Genomic DNA, 21,189 nt, shown 5'->3' on the forward strand with positions numbered 1-21,189 from the left:
GTTAGTATTAGCTTTATTTAAAGTGAGTTCACCAGGATAAATTTCATTAATATACATACTGAAGTCGTCATTATTGAGAGCCAAAATATCATCCAAATATCTAAAAGTATTATTAAATTTGTTTATCAGATGTTGTTTTGATGGGTCTTTGCTTATACATATTAATAGATAAACAAAAGGCTGCATACAGCACGTATTTTTGTATTTAAAATGATTCGTTGTAACGAGAATATTTGTGGTGAATGGAAACTGTGAGGGTCACAATCTTACAGCAAATTGCTTATAAATGTTGCTTTACTCGGTAACGAACCATTGTGTTGATCCCATGCTAAACATAACAAAAATCTCTATACAAAGGTCTGTGAATTTTCTACAAAAATAGTGATTTTATTTTCACTAAATTCTCTTTTTCTACTAAATACAATAATGAACTATAAATAAAAATGCTTTGCAAGAAGTTTCCCCTTGATATATGTACAAAATTATATCTCTATTATTCATTGTCTGTGCTGTTTTGATACTATTGCAGTTTGCACATTTCGGAATTGACAGGCTACAGGAGGGGTCATAAACCGTACATGAAAAGATAAAATATTGATATAAGTACTTAATTTGCATCTTTGACCCCCCACCCCGGCTTGTTTTTTTAGGAGCCTGGGGTGTCTAAAAATTATCGATTACAGACAGCCGAGTACGCATTTTACTTTCCAGGCGTGTTATTGTTGATTGTTAAAGTCCTGAAAACAGATAGATGGAAACAAAAATGTTTGATATATCTGGCTTTAGATTCCGCTTTTTTTTAAATATAAATTTAGGCTACATTTTAATATAATAATTCTATGAATTCACAATATAAAAAAATGCAGAGAAAAAAATGAATGAAATGAAATATCTCAGTAAGGAGTCATTACTACAGAGATGGTGTGTTTGACACACAAAACTTAAAAGCTTAGTGATATTACCAATATTAAAATAAAAGTGTATTTTAGTTGGGTATTTTTTCCATTTACTCATTTTCAATTATAATCAAGACACATTTTATTTTTATTCATGAAAAATATTTATATATAGAAAAGAAGGACACATTGTTCACTTCCTCTCCCGTAATTCTTTATCAAAAATATTTATTTTGAAATGAAAAAAGCTAAGAAATCTTAATTTTATAAGTGTTCTTTAGGTTATCTCGTCTTCATTCTCTGACATATTTTAGCCTGCCCTTTCATAAAATAGTGATTTTTTTTAGTGTTCTATCGAACTTTCGAAAAAAACCACCTGATAACCGTTTAGACAAAAAAAATGTGTTGGAAAAATCTTACAGCAAGTGATTCTTGATAGCTATAAGATACATTTTTATTTTACAATATAACTTACGGGAAATTATTCCAAGCTTTCACTGTAACCTCGCTCTACCTTATCCCCATCCCTCCTCCACCCACCCACCCCAAAAAAAAACACCAAACAAACAAACCCGCAATACTATTGTCATTCTTATAGTCAGCACTCAATTGTCCACAAACAAATGTGTTTTAAGCTGCTAAAGACATGATTCAAAAGCTCAGAAAGTCCTTTGTTCTATATTTTTGCTCTCCATTTTTATGCAAAACCTTTTACATTTTTTTTATGGGTTATTGTTGAAGGTCGTACGATGACGTATGGTTGTTAACACATACTTCCTTTGGTTTCTTATGAAAATTTGTCCATTTACAACAAACATACCACATCATCTACTTTATCTAAGTATTGTATAAATTACAACGTATTTTGGTGATCTTGCAAAATGATCGTAATCCCGAAAATCGTAAACATATTTTCTTATCGTAAAAGGGGACAAGAAGGGTTCCATTAAAAGGCCAATGAATAAGATAACAGTTAGTTTAAACATATTTTTTTTTAAATAGGGGTATTTTTTCTCTCATAATAACAGTAAACAGATTCACAACAATGTCAATTTCAAGAAAGCAGACAACAGCTAATAAGTCAATAACAGTACAGCATCAATGATCTTGAATATATGCCACTTTTAACTAAAATATAAAAGCACAGAACCAGGACCGTTTTTCTTATCACCAGCACAGCGTCAGGACAATTCCGTTTAACGAACTTGCACGACTTTTGCAATATAATATTGTTGTAATATACTTTGCATGGTACTTATGACACATCAGAGAAAAACTAAGCCACAAAACAGTCGTTTTATTGCCGTTCTGATACTATGTAAACAAACCCACCAGCACAGAATCAGGACCCACCAGCACCCGTCAGGACCAAATCACCAGCACAGTATGTTCTCTCGCAGGACAACCATACCCACCGTGAATTGACCCCTTAAGGAGTTATTGCCCTTTTAGTCAATTTAAAAAAAAAAAAGGTAAATTTTTGTAATCTCTTGCAGAACTCCTTTCTCTGAAACTACTGAGATAAATTTAACCAAACTCGGCCACAATCATCATTGGGTATCTTTTTTTTTAAATGTGTTCGATGATTCTGCCTACCTACCAACATTGCCGACAGGACTAAAGTAGAACATGAGGGTAAAATACAAGTTTTGTCTATTATTTTTTGAACCGTTATAAATAGAGAGAAGATGTGAAAGGAGCAAAAATGTTCAGAATAATTATAAATGAGCTCTATCTTTTGTCCATATACGTAAAAACTGTTAGACAAATTCTCATAGGAGTTATTGCCAATGAATGACAAATTTAACTTTTTTTTATTTTTTGAGGTAGACATATGAGATTTAAAGGCTTAAGCAAGGGTCCGGATGGGATAATAGAAGAAGAGAGAATGATGGGTCAAATGTGTAGAACTGTTGGCAAAACAAAGAAAGAATAGAGCGAAATAGGACAAACAAACAAGTTAGAGAATAAAATGATGCTAAAATCTAAGAAAAAAGGAATAAGAACTTTCATAATGAGTAAAAGATTTAAAGAAATTATATCTAAAAATACAGATTATAGGGAAAAAAACTTTAAAAAGTAAAATATTTTGACAAATAAGCAAAATATTATAGAACATAGAAAAAAAAAAAACATAAATGATTAAATAGAACAGAAATAAAGGACACCTATCCCCATTCAGACTCTCTTTTCAAAGTGGATTTTCGCCTATACTAAAACATTACACTATGCAAATGTTTTAATGTGCCATGATTTTTGTACTAACAGGGAAATAAGTCTATTTTGTTAATTTGTCTTTTAACTTCACAATTCGTGATGCATGTCTCTACCCCACATAGCATGCGAAGCGGAACCGTTTATAAATAAGAACTGTAGTTCACAAAAGGACATCTCATATCGGTGTACGGTAAATTATTAGGATCTAATTTTTACTCAATACAAAAACATTTAAAGAGCAGAGCATTTTGGTCTACTCTATCAAATTGTGTCGATCTGTGTAGCTTCAAGTTTGTGTTTTATATTTTTGCTTCAAACGATGGAGAACTTGGTTTTAGGATGTAGCTGATGGATTTAGTTGTCAGCAAACAAACAAAGAAACCAAGGTAAATTGTTAATCAGCAAACAAACAAAGAAACCAAGGTAAATTGTTAATCAGCAAACAAACAAAGAAACCAAGGTAAATTGTTAATCATGTTCTTCACAAATGCATCGACATGAGCAATTCTACAGTTTTCGATTGAATCCATAATAATTGAAGTAACCATTTTTAAAACAGTTATAAATACATTTGTAAATGATTGAATTTTCTATCTAAATATAGTATAAAAGCGGAAGTAAATTACTAATATAGGATTTTATCTGCCATTTTAAAAAGGGGGGTTTCAAAACCCAGGACAAAGGAGGGGATGTCCCCATTCAAATGCATTGATCGGCAAAGAAAGGGGGGGGGGGGTTCCAGCCCCCGGAACCGCCACTGGTGCGCAAGCTTTTTTGTTTATATATGGATATTTTGAGAATTTGTACTCCTTAATTTACATCGCTTGTGTTATTCACGTTAATCGTTTAAACTATATATATATTAAGTGCACGTGACTAGCCCTAATTTTCAGATTTGTTTTCTCCAAATACATGAATAGACGATAATTTGCATTCTTATGGAAGCTTCAATATCTAGCAGTTCTTGACACATGTATGTCACTGAATAAAAAGCGATGAAGTAAAAAAAAAATGAAGTCATATATTCTTGATTTGTTGTTAAGCTTTCTCTATTCATTAAATATTTGGTCTAAAATTATCTGTTCTTTAGGTTGCAGTCTTGTAATTGACTGCTCCATAGGCTTACATGTTAAACAGCTGATCTTTGAAAATAAAAAAATAAAAAATGCTACACAGAAAAAAAATTTCATGTTCATATCATGCATGTACTAATGTGAAATTGTGATTTAATCGGAAAAAAAGAGGGTGTTGCCACGAAGAATAAAAAGTTACGCAATCCTGAAGTCAAAACATTTTTTTTCTACTTTCTGTTTGCTATTTTTACTAGGCCGCACCACTTCCAGTAAACATGATATCCTTCCACTTTCCTGGATTGATATCCCCAAAAGATGCAAGATTTTTTTTAAAGTCTATATATATGTTTCAATTCAGCATAAACCTATAATCAAACAGAAAAAATTGAGTTCAGAAAAAAATTCAGAAAAAAATGCACTATTTTGTTTCCCTCCATGTTTTGACTAGTCCTATAACATATGACCTCGGGGGCATTATTCACTATTTCTATTTGCTGTTCTGATATTTTCTTTTTACTATCAATGTGCCACCCGAGGTCATATCGCGATAGGCAAAATTCGCGTAGCAAAAACAATTTCTCAAATCAACATGTGTACCTTGTTTTTAAGTGTGTCCAATCATACTAAGAAGCGAAATATCATATAATATTGCTTTAAATCCAACGAAAATGTGTCATAATATAACAATTCAACAGTTTTCAACATTCATCAACATCAGGTTCAAACTTTCAAAACGGCTAGTACAAAAACGGATTCCTTCGTGAAACGAAACGAATTTTTTTTCCTCTGTGTGTAAACCTCCTTTGAATACAAGCACATGATGATTAACCCTCACTATAAGATAACGTATAGACTTAACAGAAGTTATTTTGTTATATGATAAATTAACATGAAGATTTTCTTTGTAACTAAAATAAAAACTAGATAGAATATAAAAAAAACTGTAAATGATCGGTATCATTGGGTATACTCAAAGCTGATTAATATTCAATTAACGGTCTCCCTGTACAGCTGAACTATCTCAGTCATTTTCTTCTAAGTCAGCACTGATTTTATATTTAGTTTACAGTTTGAATACATTGCATTGGCTCAATTGAATAATTTTATAATTATGGTTTATGCTTGGTTTTTAAATAAAAATTGAAGTGGAACACCGATGATAGTATCATTATTTAATGTACAGTCTAGTTTGAACCGAACAACTCCTTGGACGAGCGAAGCAATCTTCATTCACCCATTAGTCGGATTGACCGTATTGACATTTATTATACAATTCAGTTTTAACCAGACAAGTCTCTATGTACAACTCCATGGGTGAGCAAAGAAATCTTCATTCAACTATTAGTTACAAATGCCACACGAAACTTTTAACTTAGTTTGTCATCAACACATTCTTGGTTAAGGAAAGTCTGTACATTGCAAAAGCATCTCTTTTGGCATGGACACTTTTTAATGCGCACAGAACAAGATCTACAGGAAGAACAATCACAATGTTCCAAGTCGCATCCACTGCATATATTACTTTCCGACAGACTTGCAACTGTTTTCTTGTCTGAAATATGTGACAGTACTTGCGTACGGACACACATGCTATCTTTGTTCTGTACGATTATCTCTAGCGGTATTTTTCAAAGACATGTAGTGAACATGTCGTAAATGAGACTTAACTCTTGTCGGCCATCTCTCGAACAACGGCCTGCCTCTTGCCACTAAAAGAGTACAGATTAAGGGCATCCAATATGTACTAACAAGTCTACGTCCCGTATGTTTAGACCCATAACAAAAATAACTATAGCAATCACACATCGGGTCCTTCTTTCTTTCAGTTTGAAATTCTTTTAAAATTCTATCTTTTGAGTCTTTGTCTCTACTTTTATGGAACATTTCTATGAATGTATTATATGGGTTATATGCCTTTACTCCAAGACAGAGCAAAACAATTATATTAAATTTGAATTTTTCATTTTTTTGGCATTTAGTTTTAATTTTCTGAAATACTTGCAACCGGACTTTAACAAACATTTATTTTTTGGTTATCTTTATTTGAATAATTGTAGACATCAAACATGTATAATTAAACAACTGCTACTTCGTGTATGATATGAAAAAGAAATATTTCAGACTTTACCATGTTTACCATGCAATTAAGCAAATTAATCTACTAGCGAGAAAACGTGTCTATGGAAATTACATGGGACATTCTTTTTACACAAAATGCCTCAACACGCAGTGCGTAAGCAATAAGACAGATTTGGTGGCTATAAGTAGCCTGTAGGAGCACCAAAATTGTAGAAGATATAAAAAAGGAAGATGTGGTATTATGCCAATGAGACAACTATCCAAAAAAGACCAAAATGACACAAACATTTAAAATTATAGGTAACCGTACGGCCTTTAACAATGAGCAAAGCCCATACCGCATAGTCAGATATAAAAGGCCCCATTAAAAACTGTTAAACAATTCAGACGAGAAAACTAACTACCTCATGTATGTAAAAAAAAAAATTAACGAAATACAAATATGTAACACATAAACAAACGACAACCACTGAATTACAGGCTCCTGACATGGGACAGGTACATTCATAAATAATGTGGCGTGGTTAAACATGTTAGCGGGATCCTAACCTTCTCCCTAACCTGGGACAGTGGTATAACAGTACAACATAAGAACAAACTATAAAAATCAGTTGAAAAGGCTTAACTCATCAGATAGACAAAAAATACAAGTGAACGTGGCGGGGTACTTATACATCCCGACACAAAAAGACACAATGAACAGATCTGAAAGTACTCGCAGTTTATATCTTACAGCAAGTTCAAAGCAACTAACAACTAATATATAATCATGCATCTAAGACTAAACAATCAATCCGTACACATCCAACATCCTATGGATTTAGTGTAAAGACGTCATAAACAACCATGACCTTGTGCAAACTTGTAGGTCGTATTGCAAGTTGTGAGCCGGAGGTAATGGTTTGGCTTGGAAAGGAGGGACGACATATACTAAAGGGACAGTCAAACTCATTAATCGAAAATAAACTGACAACGCCATGGCTAAAAATGAAAAAGACAAACACACAAACAACAGTACACATGACACATCATAAAAAACTAAAGAATAAGCAACACGAACCCCACCAAAACCTAGGGGTGATCTCAGGTGCTTCGGAAGGGTAAGCATATCCTGTTCCACATGTGGCATCCGTCGGGTTGCTTATGTGATAACAAATCCTGTAAATAGTCAAATTCGGTACGTCACATCATTAAAGGGAAGGAGATTGAAGTTACGACGTAAGGAACATATCCAATATCATTTGTGTAACAGTCTGGAATGTTGCTACTTAGAAATGGAAAGTTCACAGTTTGAAAGCAGAAATCATCTCTTTTGTCGTAAAGTTTTGTTTTCAACCGACCCTTATTGTCAATTTCTAGATCTATGTAAATCAAGATATGAGGCCTACTTAACTGTATCTGTTGTATCCTTTATCTCCAGTTCGGTGGGATAGATGCATTAAACATAGTCACCAAATTTTGAATTATTTAGTGAAAGAACATCATTTATATAGCGGAAAGTAGAGTTAAAGGATATTGCTAACTTCTTATCTTTCTTTCTAAGAAATTCCTGTATGAAGTCAGCATCATAATAATTAAGAACCAAGTCGGCAAGAAGAGGGTCACAATTTGTTCACATTGGAATACCGATCTGTTGAAAAACACGTCCTCCGAACGTAACAAATATGTTATCAATTAAGAAATCAAGCAGCTTGTCGATAATGTCAGTATCAGAGAATTTTTTGTTTGAATCAGAGTGGTCCTTTACAAAGTAGGATTTATCCCTCCCTAAGACAAGATACTTGTATCTATGTTGGCCATTCTTTTTTTATGAAACAAAGCAATACCAACTCTTTCAATTTGGAACTTGCGAGTTCACTTAAAAGATGAGCTCACCGATATTTTTCGATCAATTCGTCTGAAACTAAAGATGGCGTAAATTGATAGTATCTATAAAGACAAAAATATTAGAGGTTATTTTTTTTTTTATCGTGTCCAATCTTTTCTACCAGACACTGGAATGAATACCAAGGACATGCTATTTAATTATCGTTTGCAGACGAGGATATCTAGCTTCAGGAAATTATTGAAATTTTCAGGGGCGGGTCCACGCAAGGGCGTAATGGGCGTACGCCCCCCCCCCCCCTTTCCACAAAAATAGCCCCTATCATTATTTGCTTTATTAAATAATTAAACACATACTCTGAATTCTTTTTATACTAATTCCCTATCCGATGGGGACTTGAACACCTTTTTTTTATACAACAAAAACGGTAAGTATTCCATACATGAAATGGTTGTTTTGTGTGACACTTCTCCAATGGCCATTTTACTTGTACCTGGTGGATACTTACTAGATAAATATAATACCGAAACGGGTATGTTCCGACGGACAGGGTTGCATTTTCAGCTCATTTGTCTGTAATGGGGTTATGTTTTTTCTCCTTGCATTTGAAAGGTTCAGGTTTTGCTATCTAAAACGGGGTATTATAAATACAATGTTACACCATTGTTTCAGATAAAGGCGAATGTTTGATACAATTAAAATGTTTAAACTCGTTGCAATTGTTTGCACCTGTCCTAAGTCATGAATCTGATGTTCAGTAGTTGTAGTTTGTTGATGTGGTTCATAAGTTCAAGTTTTCTCGTTTTTATATAGATTAGACCGCGTCGGTTTTCCCGTTTGAGTGGTTTTACACTAGTAATGTTTGGGCCATTTATATCTTGCTGATCGGTGTCAGCCAAGACTCCGTGTTGAAGACAGTGACTTTTTTTTTTTACCTATAATGGTTTACTTTTATAAATTGTGACTTGGATGGAGAGTTGTATCATTGGCATTCACACCTTTTTTTATATATACCAGAGACATGTATATACTAAATGCAAAACATCGTTCAGAAATGCCCATATATAACAAATTTTATTTCATATATTTGGGAACTATTCAAGAGACTGACAAAATATTAATTGAAATTACTAATGTATACATGTACATAATAATTATAAAGACACAAGACAAAAAACATTTTTATTTTTATTTCAACGTTTCCCTTTATCAAGGTTCTGAAACAAAATTCTGGAAAGGGGGGGGGGGGGGGGTAGGGGTTCTTGATTTTATTAAAACACAATGGTTCTCTTAGGGAAAATGTGGCAGTGTTTGCGATTGAGATTTTTAAAAAAACAAACTTTTCACAATGCATGATTGATAATGTGGTGTGACAAATTAACTCCCTTCTTTCAAGGATAGATTTATAAAACGCTAATAAGAATTTCCTTTTTGTCTTTTTGCAACAAACTGTATTCTATTCTGTATCTTAAAGCTATAAACTACGTTTAAACAACATTGAAACCGATCGTCGTTAAACGATGCCATTAGTTCGTTTTTTTTATTTGGATTTTACATTTCGAAAATTAATCAAATCTGGGCGCCATATTTAAACTGGTGTTATTGAGCTCCGACTCGAGAATAAAATTTTCTTAAAGTGATGGATTAACTATTTCTTTAGCACAAGTAAGTAATTTTTTTAATAGTTTTCGTGCTCAAGTTATTTAAAATGATATTTGGCCCGTTAAATATTTGACATAGAAAGAATATTGAAGCATTTTTGTTCCGACCTGAAATCATGTCGGAAAGTGCTAAAGGAATTTAACGTATATCGATATGACTTCGCATTCAAAAAAAATAAAAAATGAAAATATCAGTATAAAAACGTTAAAAATTGAATAAGAATGCGAAGTCATATGTTATAGGACTATGTTTTGACATGCACCGGAAATTGCATGCACCGGAAATTGGAGTTGTAATACAAGACTGGTACCTTTATATCTAAACCCCAAATTATTATCCATTCCTCAGTTTTGTCCTATGGTTCTCCATTCTTTATTTTGTTGGTCCTTTACTTTTTTCTGTAACTTTGGCCCGCCATAATTTACTATACTGTAAACCCTATATTAGGGAGCTACCATTTGATTTTTAGGGGGGGGGGGGGGGGGGGTTGGGGGGGGGGGGGGGGGGGGGGGGGGGGGCAAGGATGAAAAATTTTGTCCTGCATTTTTTTTTAATTGTAATCTCTGTCCTGCCTTTATTTTTCACTCTATCCGGTCCTGCTTTTTTTTTTTTAGTTTATACTGACTTTTTTTTTTACATAAATTGTCATCTTGACTTTTTTTTTTGCAAGTGTCTCATCCTGCCTTTTTTATTACTCAAAACTCCTGTCCTGCCTATTTTTTTTCAAATTTGATCCTAGCCCCTCCCCCCCCCCCCCCCCCCCCCCTAAAAATCAAATGGTAGCTCCCTTACCTGGAGATCGATAACAAACTTATCATTTTCTATAGCATCGTTTTAAGATCGATTCAAAACTAATTAAAATAACACCTGTGACTTCATCTTGTGATTTCCCTTTCATTATGACGATGAGTAAGCGAGTGAAGATAGATCTACGTTAAAATCAGACTAAATCGTTTACAATAGAAATGAAACCAGATAAAAACTGTTGCGTGTGAGGCCCTTTAAACAAATGTAAGTATTAATGTTGATTCTAATTGCGAGACAAAACAATGGAGACACCCATGTGTTATATTTCCTATTTTGCAAATTCGGAATTTCAAAAGATGTTATAGATATATTTTGAAATTCTGAATTTTCAAAATAAGAAATATAACAAATGCATTGGCCATTCATAGGTTTTATAACGCACAAGGCAATGGGAAACTTACAATAACGAGAAAATATTAAGACAAAACAAAAATAAAAAGGAATACAACGCGACGAAAAGACAAGCGATTCTACTTACATTACACCATAGAAAACTAGACTGAGATTCAAGAACCCCACTACTACTTAGTAACTTGTAGTGAGGTCGTGATCCAGACGGGTTATTAGATCCTGCTTTACTTATTTTTTAAACTAGAGAATGTTTGGCAAAAACTGCGGAAAAATTGGCCAAAAGAACACGGAATAGATTTAAGTGGATTAAAACAATAGAGTTAAGAACAATAGGATGCTGAATTATAAGAATACACAATAACGTGCTAAATTTATAATGAATTCTAGAGAATAATAACAAAAAAACTTTATACAATACAAATTTGAAGAACGGCCCACCAAGTCCCTTAAACGCAGACCTTTAGTTGTTAACTTATATGCTATTCGGTCGCTGGTGTTAATTTGTCACACAAAATTTAAAAAAAAATTGGCCTAAATGTTTAAAGAATATATAAATTAAGGACATCCCATCCAAACCATAGAATACCTGGATCCGCCAATGTGTAAAAACGTTTGTTTCGATAATTTACAGATTGACATTGCTAAATGATGATGTTCTCTGTGACTGTTATCTGTAGTGTATTGATAAACTACTTAACCCTTGCTTTGGACAATGGGTTAGCTAGGACTCCTCCGATGGGTTGGATGTCATGGGAAAGATTCCGATGTTTTACCGATTGTAAGGCTGAACCCGATAACTGTATAAGGTAAGTTTGAATAAAGGCAATGGCTACGATTACGTTGGAATGTAACAACAACAAAACAGCTATTACGGTGGACACACAAATATTGCAATGCTTGGTTGGGTTACTAACGAACGTTATGGTTGATGTTGATGTTTGTGTGACATTGCGTTATTGTAATGTTAGATTTCTTTTTATCCTTTATTAAATCCGACTACAATGGTTTATACAGCGCCTCGATCCTACGGGATGTGTATCTTCTGATTTATTCATTGCACGCGTATCTGTTGTAAACACACCTAATATAATAGGTCTTTAATTAAGTACGCAAGATTTGTGTTTCTTCTACTTAAGCTTCATTGATCAAATGTGATATAATCAAAACAGTTCGAAATTAAAGCAATATCAAGCAAACATGTAGATGAGAGCCGTGGTGTAGTGGTTAGTTCTTCGGACTACAAACACAAAGGTTCCTAGTTCAATTCCCGTTCCGAAGAGAAGTTAAAATGCCAGGGAGTGAATTTTAAATTTAACCCTCTTCTTTACTGTTAACACCATTTGCGAGTATGGTATTGAGAAACGATGCCGGTAGTCCGTCGGAAGGGAACGACAAATGGCTGACGCGTGTTAAAAGGAAGCAAAATCTTATGAACATAACAGACACCATTGTAGATTTTGAAAAAGAGCAGACTTATCAGTGCCGCTACAAGGCAGCACTCGCACCAGCAAAGTGTAAAGGGAATAATATAAGTTTTATTGAAAACAGTTTACCCTTGCGAAGCACCTGATATCACTCCAATTTTTTTGTGGGGTTCATGTTGCTTAGTTTTTAGTTTTCTACGTTGTGTCTACTGTACTATTATTTGTCTGTTTGGCTTTTCATTTTTAGCCATGGCGTTGTCAGTTTATTTTCTATCTATGAGTTTGACTCTCCCTCAGTATCTTTCGTCCCTCTTTTACAAATTACTGTTATTATGCTAGCTGAATTAAGATAACAAACAAAGGCTGCTGCTCTAATGCGAAACTGTACTTTTTGGCATTTGATACATACAAATGAAATAATATATGCCTGTTTCAGTGCAAAGCTGTTGATGCAAATGGCCGATCAGATGGTAGAGGGCGGGTATCTCGACGCTGGTTATGAGTACTTGGCGGTTGACGATTGCTGGATGGCACACCAGAGAAATAGCAGTGACGGCAGATTAATGGCAGACCCTCAAAGATTCCCTGGTGGTATGAAACCTGTCATAGACTATGTATGTACAAATGTAAATAAATAAATTTAACTGTTTCCTATTTCAAATTCTTGTTCTAATTCTAATAAAACAAATCCCTGATGAGACTAGAAAGAATAAAAGTAGTAGCACAAGACAGTTGATAGTTTTTGACTCTGTTCAAAGAAACTTACATGTGTTATTATATTTATATATATATTAAATTATATTTTCCCTAAAATGATACCATAAGAAATGTTTGGAATAATACTGTGCGCAATGCCTGGAATGATACATATTTTCATCTATACTCTTTAGAATTTTTTTTGCCTTTTATTCTACACGTCGTATTCATTAGTTACTATTCTATTACCCCCTCTAAATCCTGACTCTCGCTCTTTCGATTATTATATTGATTGTGTGTTATCTTATTTTTCTCTTCTTTATTGATTTTTTAACGGGATTTGAACACCAGTAAACAAGTTTTGCCTAAATATTTATGTAACTGTTATAATCCATAAAACCAAAATAATCCAAATAAATACAAGACCAAGAAAGCTTGTAATGAATTGACAAGAAATTGATTTTGAACTTGTACATGCTACTTTTAGATTCACTCCAAAGGTCTAAAGTTTGGTCTCTATGGTGATGTTGGTTCAAAGACCTGTCAAGGTTATCCTGGCAACGAATTCTATATACCATTGGATGCTGAGACTTATGCTTCGTGGGGGGTCGACATGTTAAAAATAGATTGTTGTTACGCATCACATAGCGTTGAGGGTAAGTTAGTGAATTAAAAAAAAAATCACACCAGGACAATAAAAGATTTCGAGTAGGTATCTATTTTCTGAGTAGGTAAGGTAAGGGCAAATTGAAATGTTCTTTTTTATGACCTAAATAATTGTTTTAGTAGTTAATGTTCATCAGTTTACTTGGACATATTTTTTAGCCTCCTCATTGGGTTTTTGGTTACGTAACTACTTGGCCGTGTTTTAGTGATTCGTTGATTACCAGGCTATATATTTCATGATTATTTGAATACTTAATAATCTTATCCTATTTAAAAAAATGATTCTGGGATTTAATTGGCCAAAACAACTGATTACTTTGACACCCTGATGTGGAGCTTTATTATAAAGAATTTTGTATGTTTAAGGTATTGAAGTGATGGGACTTTTCCTGAACAAAACTGGACGGCCATTTTTGTACGTTTGTTGTAGTTGTGCTAACCCTCAGGTGAGTTTGGAAAAGATCAAAGTTTATAAGAAAACTACTTATCTCGTCATTGGTGCTAATCAATCAATTAACCAATTGATATAAAATTGAGAATGGAAATGGGGAATGTGTCTAAGAGACAACAACCCGACCATAGAACAAACAACAACAGAACGTCAACAGCAGGTCTTCAATGCAGCGAGAAATGTCCGCACCCAGAGGCGTCCTTCAGCTGGCCCCAAACAAAAATATATACTAGTTCAGTGATAAAGAACGCCATACTAAATTCCAAATTGTACACCAGAAACCACCATGTATGCACCATCATTGTTTTCAATCAATTAAAACAAGTGATAGGTTTGCACCAGTTTGCAACAATTTATAAAGGAATCTATATGTGTGTACTATTTAAATTAAACCAATCGATATACAATTATGCGTCATCGTTCGCGTAAATCAATTAACCAGTCGATATGTATGCACCAATTTGTGTGAATCGATTAGCCAATCAATATGTATGCACTATCATTGACGTCAATCAATCAACCAATCAATCTGTATGTACCATCATTGACGTCAATCAATTAACAAATCAATATGTATGAACCATCATTGACGTCAATTATTCAACCAATCAATATGTATCATTGAAGTCAATCAATCAACCAATCAATATGTATGTACCATTATTGACGTCAATCAATCAACCAATCAAGAAGTATGCATCATCCTTGACGTCAACCAATCAACCAATCAATTTGTATGTACCATCATTGACGTCAATCAATGAACCAGTCAATATGCATGAACCATCATTGACGTCAATCAATCAACCAATCAAGAAGTATGTATCATCATTGACGTCAATCAATGAACCAGTCAATATGCATGAACCATCATTGACGTCAATCAATCAACCAATCAATTTGTATGTACCATCATTGACGTCAATCAATGAACCAGTCAATATGCATGAACCATCATTGACGTCAATCAATCAACCAATCAAGAAGTATGTATCATCATTGACGTCAATCAATCAACCAATCAATATGTATGTACCATTATTGACGTAAATCATTCAACCAATCAATATGTTTGTACCATAATTTACGTCAATCAATCAACCAATCAATATGTATGAACCATCATTGACGTCAATCAATCAACTAATCAATATGTTTGTACCAACATTGACGTCAATAAATCAACCAATCAGTATGCATGAACCATCATTGACATCAATCAATCAACCAATCAATATGTTTGTACCATCATTGACGTCAATCAATCAACCAATCAATATGTTTGTACCATCATTGACATCAATCAATCAACCAATCAATATGTTTGTACCATCATTAACGTCAATCAATCAACCAATCAATATGTATGAACCATCATTGACGTCAATCAATCAACCAATCAATATGTATGAACCATCATTGACGTCAATCAATCAACCAATCAATATGTATATATCATCATTTACGTCAATCAACCAACCAATCAATATGTATGAACCATCATTAACGTCAATCAATCAACCAATCAATATGTATGTACCATCATTAACGTCAATCAATCGACCAATCAATATGTATATATCATCATTGACGTCAATCAATCGACGAATCAATATGTGTATATCATCATTGACGTCAATCAATCGACCAATCAATATGTATATATCATCATTGACGTCAATCAATCAACCAATCAATATGTATGAACCATCATTAACGTCAATCAATCAACCAATCAATATGTTTGTACCATCATTGACGTCAATCAATCAACCAATCAATATGTTTGTACCATCATTGACATCAATCAATCAACCAATCAATATGTTTGTACCATCATTAACGTCAATCAATCAACCAATCAATATGTATTAACCATCATTGACGTCAATCAATCAACCAATCAATATGTATGAACCATCATTGACGTCAATCAATCAACCAATCAATATGTATGAACCATCATTAACGTCAATCAATCAACCAATCAATATGTATGTACCATCATTAACGTCAATCAATCGACCAATCAATATGTATATATCATCATTGACGTCAATCAATCGACGAATCAATATGTGTATATCATCATTGACGTCAATCAATCGACCAATCAATATGTATATATCATCATTGACGTCAATCAATCAACCAATCAATATGTATGAACCATCATTAACGTCAATCAATCAACCAATCAATATGTTTGTACCATCATTGACGTCAATCAATCAACCAATCAATATGTTTGTACCATCATTGACATCAATCAATCAACCAATCAATATGTTTGTACCATCATTAACGTCAATCAATCAACCAATCAATATGTATTAACCATCATTGACGTCAATCAATCAACCAATCAATATGTATGAACCATCATTGACGTCAATCAATCGACCAATCAATATGTATATATCATCATTGACGTCAATCAATCAACCAATCAATATATATGAACCATCATTAACGTCAATCAATCAACCAATCAATATGTATGTACCATCATTAACGTCAATCAATCGACCAATCAATATGTATATATCATCATTGACGTCAATCAATCGACCAATCAATATGTATATATCATCATTGACGTCAATCAATCAACCAATCAATATGTATGAACCATCATTAACGTCAATCAATCAACCAATCAATATGTTTGTACCATCATTGACGTCAATCAATCAACCAATCAATATGTTTGTACCATCATTGACGTCAATCAATTAATCAATCAATATGTATTAACCATCATTAACGTCAATCAATCAACCAATCAATATGTATATATCATCATTGACGGCAATCAATCAACTAATAAATATGTTGGTACCATCATTGACATCAATCAATCAACCAATCGATATGTATATACCATTATTGTCGTCAACCAATCCACAAATCAGTATGTATGTACAAACATTGACGTCAATAAATCAATCAACCAATCAAAAAGAATGCACCACTATTGAAGTCAATCAATCAGCCAACCAGTTAGATATGAAATATAAAAAGAATAATGATTTATAAATTAAATGAAACCAAAGTTGTTCATATTAAAATGATCTACAGTACTTTTTTCACCTTAATACTAAATGCTTTTCATAGGGAACTTATACTCCTGGCGCAAATACGTGTAATACAGTGAGATCGTATATGGATGTACAAGATAGCTGGGAAAATGTCTACCAGATCATTAGTTTCTATGGTAACAAGACAGAGGAGTTCATTGATTCCGCAGGACCGGGTCATTGGCACGATGCTGACATGGTAAATATCAGTTGGGTATCAAATTCAGTGACAGCAATGTTTGTACACATTTTAATAGTATAGCAACGATAATTTTCATTGAAAAATTACTGCGAATTGTATAACATGCCTTTCTGATTTATTATTCTGTACAGTTAGTAGTTGGATTTTATTTTCGGAAAATTTGGTAGTTTGTATTTATTTTTCTATATACAATTAATAGTTGGTATTTATTTTCTGTACGGTAACATGAGTCAGTAGTTGTTTCTATTTACTGAACAGTTAGTGGTTGGTTTTTATTTATCTGTACAGTTAGTAGTTCATTTTTATTTTCTGTACAGTTAGTTGTTGGAGACTTTGGTTTAAGTCTGAATCAACAGAGGATCCAGATGGGTATGTGGGCTCTGTTTGCGTCACCTCTATTTATGTCTGTAGACCTAAGGGATATTGATGTCGAGTCAAAGAAGATATTATTGAACAAAGAAGTGATAACCATTAGCCAAGATCCACGTGGTATACAAGGGAGAAGAATGTTTAAATATGCTGTCCGAGTAAGTATGGTTCCACGTTTAGGTAAAGTCCATTGTGCTAAATTTGTAGCGAACACAACGTGGGAACGTCACTTATTTTTTATATTGTAAACTTAAGACTTTGTGACGTATACTTGGTCATTATTCAAACGTTTTCTTCGACATTTTGGTGTCGTGACCAGGATCGACTTAACAAGAGCGCTACATGTAAGGGATGAACACAATAATTATTACTTCAGCTGTGTGTGCATATTTACATGTGCGTCTAAGAGTAATATTCATCAAGATAGTATTGGTATTTTAATGGAGAAAAGAAAGCAATATGAGAATCAGGATTCTTCATATCATATTCGAGACTGGCTATTTTTCTTGCTGTATGTGGTCCTTGAATATATCATTATTTTTTAAAATTACATGAACGGTTCACATAGTTATTTTTGTTAAACAAGAGTGCACACACTGAAATGTCTCGCCTTCTTTACTAATTTTTGATACTATTTTGATAGACCTAAATATAAAGCTTTATTACAACTGTCACATAAACTTAACATTAACCAAGAAAATGAAACATTGATCAATGAACCATGAAAATTAGGTTAATGTCAGATGAACCATGCCAAACACACATGTACAGCTAACAATTCTTCAATACAACAAATAAAGTTGACTTATTGCTAAAAAATAAAGAAAAACAGACAAAAAAACACAAACACTTAAAACTTAGCAATGGACCGTGAAAATGAGGTCAAGGTCAAATAAAACCTGCGTTACCGACATAAAGATCATAAAATATTTCCATACACCAAATATAGTTGACCTAATGCATAAAGTATTAGAAAAATAGACCAAAACTAAAAAACTTAACTTTGACCACTGAACCATGAAAATGAGGTCAAGGTCAGATGACACCTGTCAGCTAGACATGTACACCTTACAATCATTCAATACACCAATTATAGTAGACCTATTGCATATAGTATAAGAAAAACAGACCAAATCACAAAAACTGAACTATAACCACTGAACCATGAAAATGAGGTCAAGGTCAGATGACACCTGCCAGTTGGACATGTACACCTTACAGTCCTTCCATACACCAAATATACTAGACCTATTGCTTATAGTATCTGAGATATGGTCTTGACCACGAAAACTTAACCTTGTTCACTGATCCATGAAATGAGGTCGAGGTCTAGTGAAAACGGTCTGACAGGCATGAGGACCTTGCAAGGTACGCACCTACAAAATATAGTTGTCTAATTACTTATAATAAGAGAGAATTTAACATTACAAAAAATCTTAACTTTTTTTCAAGTAGTCACTGAACCATGAAAATGAGGTCAAGGACATTGGACATGTGGCTGACGGAAAGTTCGTAACATGAGGCATCTATATACAAAGTATGAAGCATCCAGGTCTTCAACCTTCTGAAATATAATGCTTTTAAGAAGTGAGCTAACACCGCCGCCGCCGCCGCCGTCGCCGGATAACTATCCCTATGTCGAGCTTTCTGCAACAAAAGTTGCAGGCTCGACAAAAACTGTAACCTTATACTGTATCTTAAAGTTAACTACAAATATGATATCCTTTTATCGGGTTAGTACAGGAAATAAAATAAAAGCATGACAATGCTCGAAAATTGACAGCCCTGAATATATGATTTTAGACGATAAATGCCGTTATGATTTTTTTCAGCAAGGTAACGTGGAAGGTTGGTTAAGACCACTGTCTCCAGCAGGAAAGTATGCTGTAGGAATATTGAATTCTAACAACTTTGGATGGCTACAATACGTAAATAAGACACTGAACGATTTTGGCCTTACAAATCAAAAGGGATATGATTTGACTGAAGTGTTCACAGGAAAGGAATATGGATCATATAAGCCTTCAGATCGACTTATCTTAAAAATGGAACCAACTTCATTGTTTTTAGCCGTAGCAGTTCCTCTGAGTTAATGTTGAAAGCACTTTTCATATTGTTAAAATTTGTTGTTGTGAGTTTCTTAGTTTATGTATATATTTGTGATTTAAAAGATGAATGATTGTGTTTTATGTACACACGTTTTTTTTCATTAAAGATATACAAACATACGTTATTTTTAATCATATTTGTTTTTTCATTTCTGAGAGATGTTCCAAATTAAACCAGTAAAATTGAGCTTTTTGTTTGAGTGATTGACTATCTTTACATGATTGATGGGCCTATGTTTACCATTTTTGTTGAGCTTGTGACTTTAGTTTCTGAAAAATGGTCATAGGGATAGTGATTCAGCGGCAGCGATAGCTAACTTCTTAAAAGCTTTATATTTTAGAAGGTGGAAGACCTGGATGCTTCATACTTTGTATATATAGGTGCCTTATGTGACGAAGTTTCCGTCTGTTACAGGTCCATTGTCCTTGACCTCATTTTCATGACTCAGTGACTACTTGTAAAAAGGTTAAGACTTTTTGTAATGCTTACTTCTCTCTTATCGTGGATAATAGGATGCATGCCCATCAGACAGTTTTCACAGGTTAAGTTTTGGTGGTTTTCCATAGGTCTAGTATATTCGATGTATGGGAGGATTGTAAGGATTTACATGTCTAGCTGACATATGTCATCTGACATTGACCTCATTTTTATTGTTCATTGGTTATAGTAAAGTTTTTGTGCTTTCAAATTGGTCCGTTTTACTTATACTGTATGCAATATGTCTACTATATTTGGTGTATGGAAGGATTGTAAGGTGTACATGTCTGCCTGGCATGGTACATCTGACCTTGACTTCATTTTCATGGTTCATTGATTAATGTTTAGTTTTCTTGGTTAAGTCGGTTTCTTAGAAACTATTAGTAACAGGTCAACTATATTTAGAGTATTGAATGTTTGTAAGGTGTACATGTATTTCTTGTTCAGTTTATTTGAACTTGACCTTGGTATCTTGGATCATGTTACTTGATAGTTGCAGTCAAGCGTTATATAAATTTAGGATTATCAACATAATGCCATTGATTTGTACATGTTAAGAAGGCAAGACGCTTCAGCGTGTGCACTTTTGTTCAAATAATAAGTCTTCCCATTCCATTCCCATTAAACTCAAATCTGTGAATCATTGTACCATAACCTTTGCTTTTTTAATATAAAGAGTTAATGAAAAATAAAAAAAAACACAAAAAAAAAAACAAATACGGAATTAACACAGTAAGAACTTCTTGCAGCTTAAACTCAACTCAGTACCAAACTGCATGAATTATATGACATTGAGACAATGCAT

General features: G+C 33.5%; 1 protein-coding gene across 4 annotated transcripts; it reads left to right on the plus strand.

Moving 5' to 3' along the window:
- The first annotated feature begins 3,198 nt into the window (after nucleotides 1-3,198).
- LOC134701132 (alpha-galactosidase A-like) lies at nucleotides 3,199-20,024 on the plus strand. 4 transcript variants are annotated; one of them, XM_063562278.1, is made up of 8 exons: nucleotides 3,199-3,303; nucleotides 11,542-11,716; nucleotides 12,771-12,948; nucleotides 13,518-13,686; nucleotides 14,063-14,142; nucleotides 17,265-17,426; nucleotides 17,747-17,956; nucleotides 19,631-20,024. In XM_063562278.1, the coding sequence occupies exons 2-8, from the start codon at nucleotides 11,556-11,558 to the stop codon at nucleotides 19,889-19,891; spliced, it is 1,221 nt and encodes a 406-aa protein (XP_063418348.1). In that variant the 5' UTR covers nucleotides 3,199-3,303; nucleotides 11,542-11,555; the 3' UTR covers nucleotides 19,892-20,024. The 4 variants fall into 4 exon arrangements, with proteins under 4 accessions (XP_063418348.1, XP_063418346.1, XP_063418349.1 ...); XM_063562276.1 differs by lacking the exon at nucleotides 3,199-3,303 and adding an exon at nucleotides 3,310-3,499; XM_063562279.1 differs by lacking the exon at nucleotides 3,199-3,303 and adding an exon at nucleotides 3,550-3,573.
- The last annotated feature ends 1,165 nt before the right edge of the window (nucleotides 20,025-21,189 follow it).

This window comes from Mytilus trossulus, unplaced genomic scaffold (genome assembly GCF_036588685.1).
Source record: "Mytilus trossulus isolate FHL-02 unplaced genomic scaffold, PNRI_Mtr1.1.1.hap1 h1tg000220l__unscaffolded, whole genome shotgun sequence".
NCBI lineage: Eukaryota > Metazoa > Mollusca > Bivalvia > Mytilida > Mytilidae > Mytilus > Mytilus trossulus.

Coding starts and splice junctions, on each gene's coding strand:
- LOC134701132 (XM_063562278.1), top strand. CDS start 11,556: ATGATGATGTTCTCTGTGACTGTTATCTGTAGTGTATTGATAAACTAC. Junction 11,717..12,770: donor GAACCCGATAACTGTATAAG/GTAAGTTTGAAT, acceptor TGCCTGTTTCAG/TGCAAAGCTGTTGATGCAAA. Junction 13,687..14,062: donor CGCATCACATAGCGTTGAGG/GTAAGTTAGTGA, acceptor TGTATGTTTAAG/GTATTGAAGTGATGGGACTT.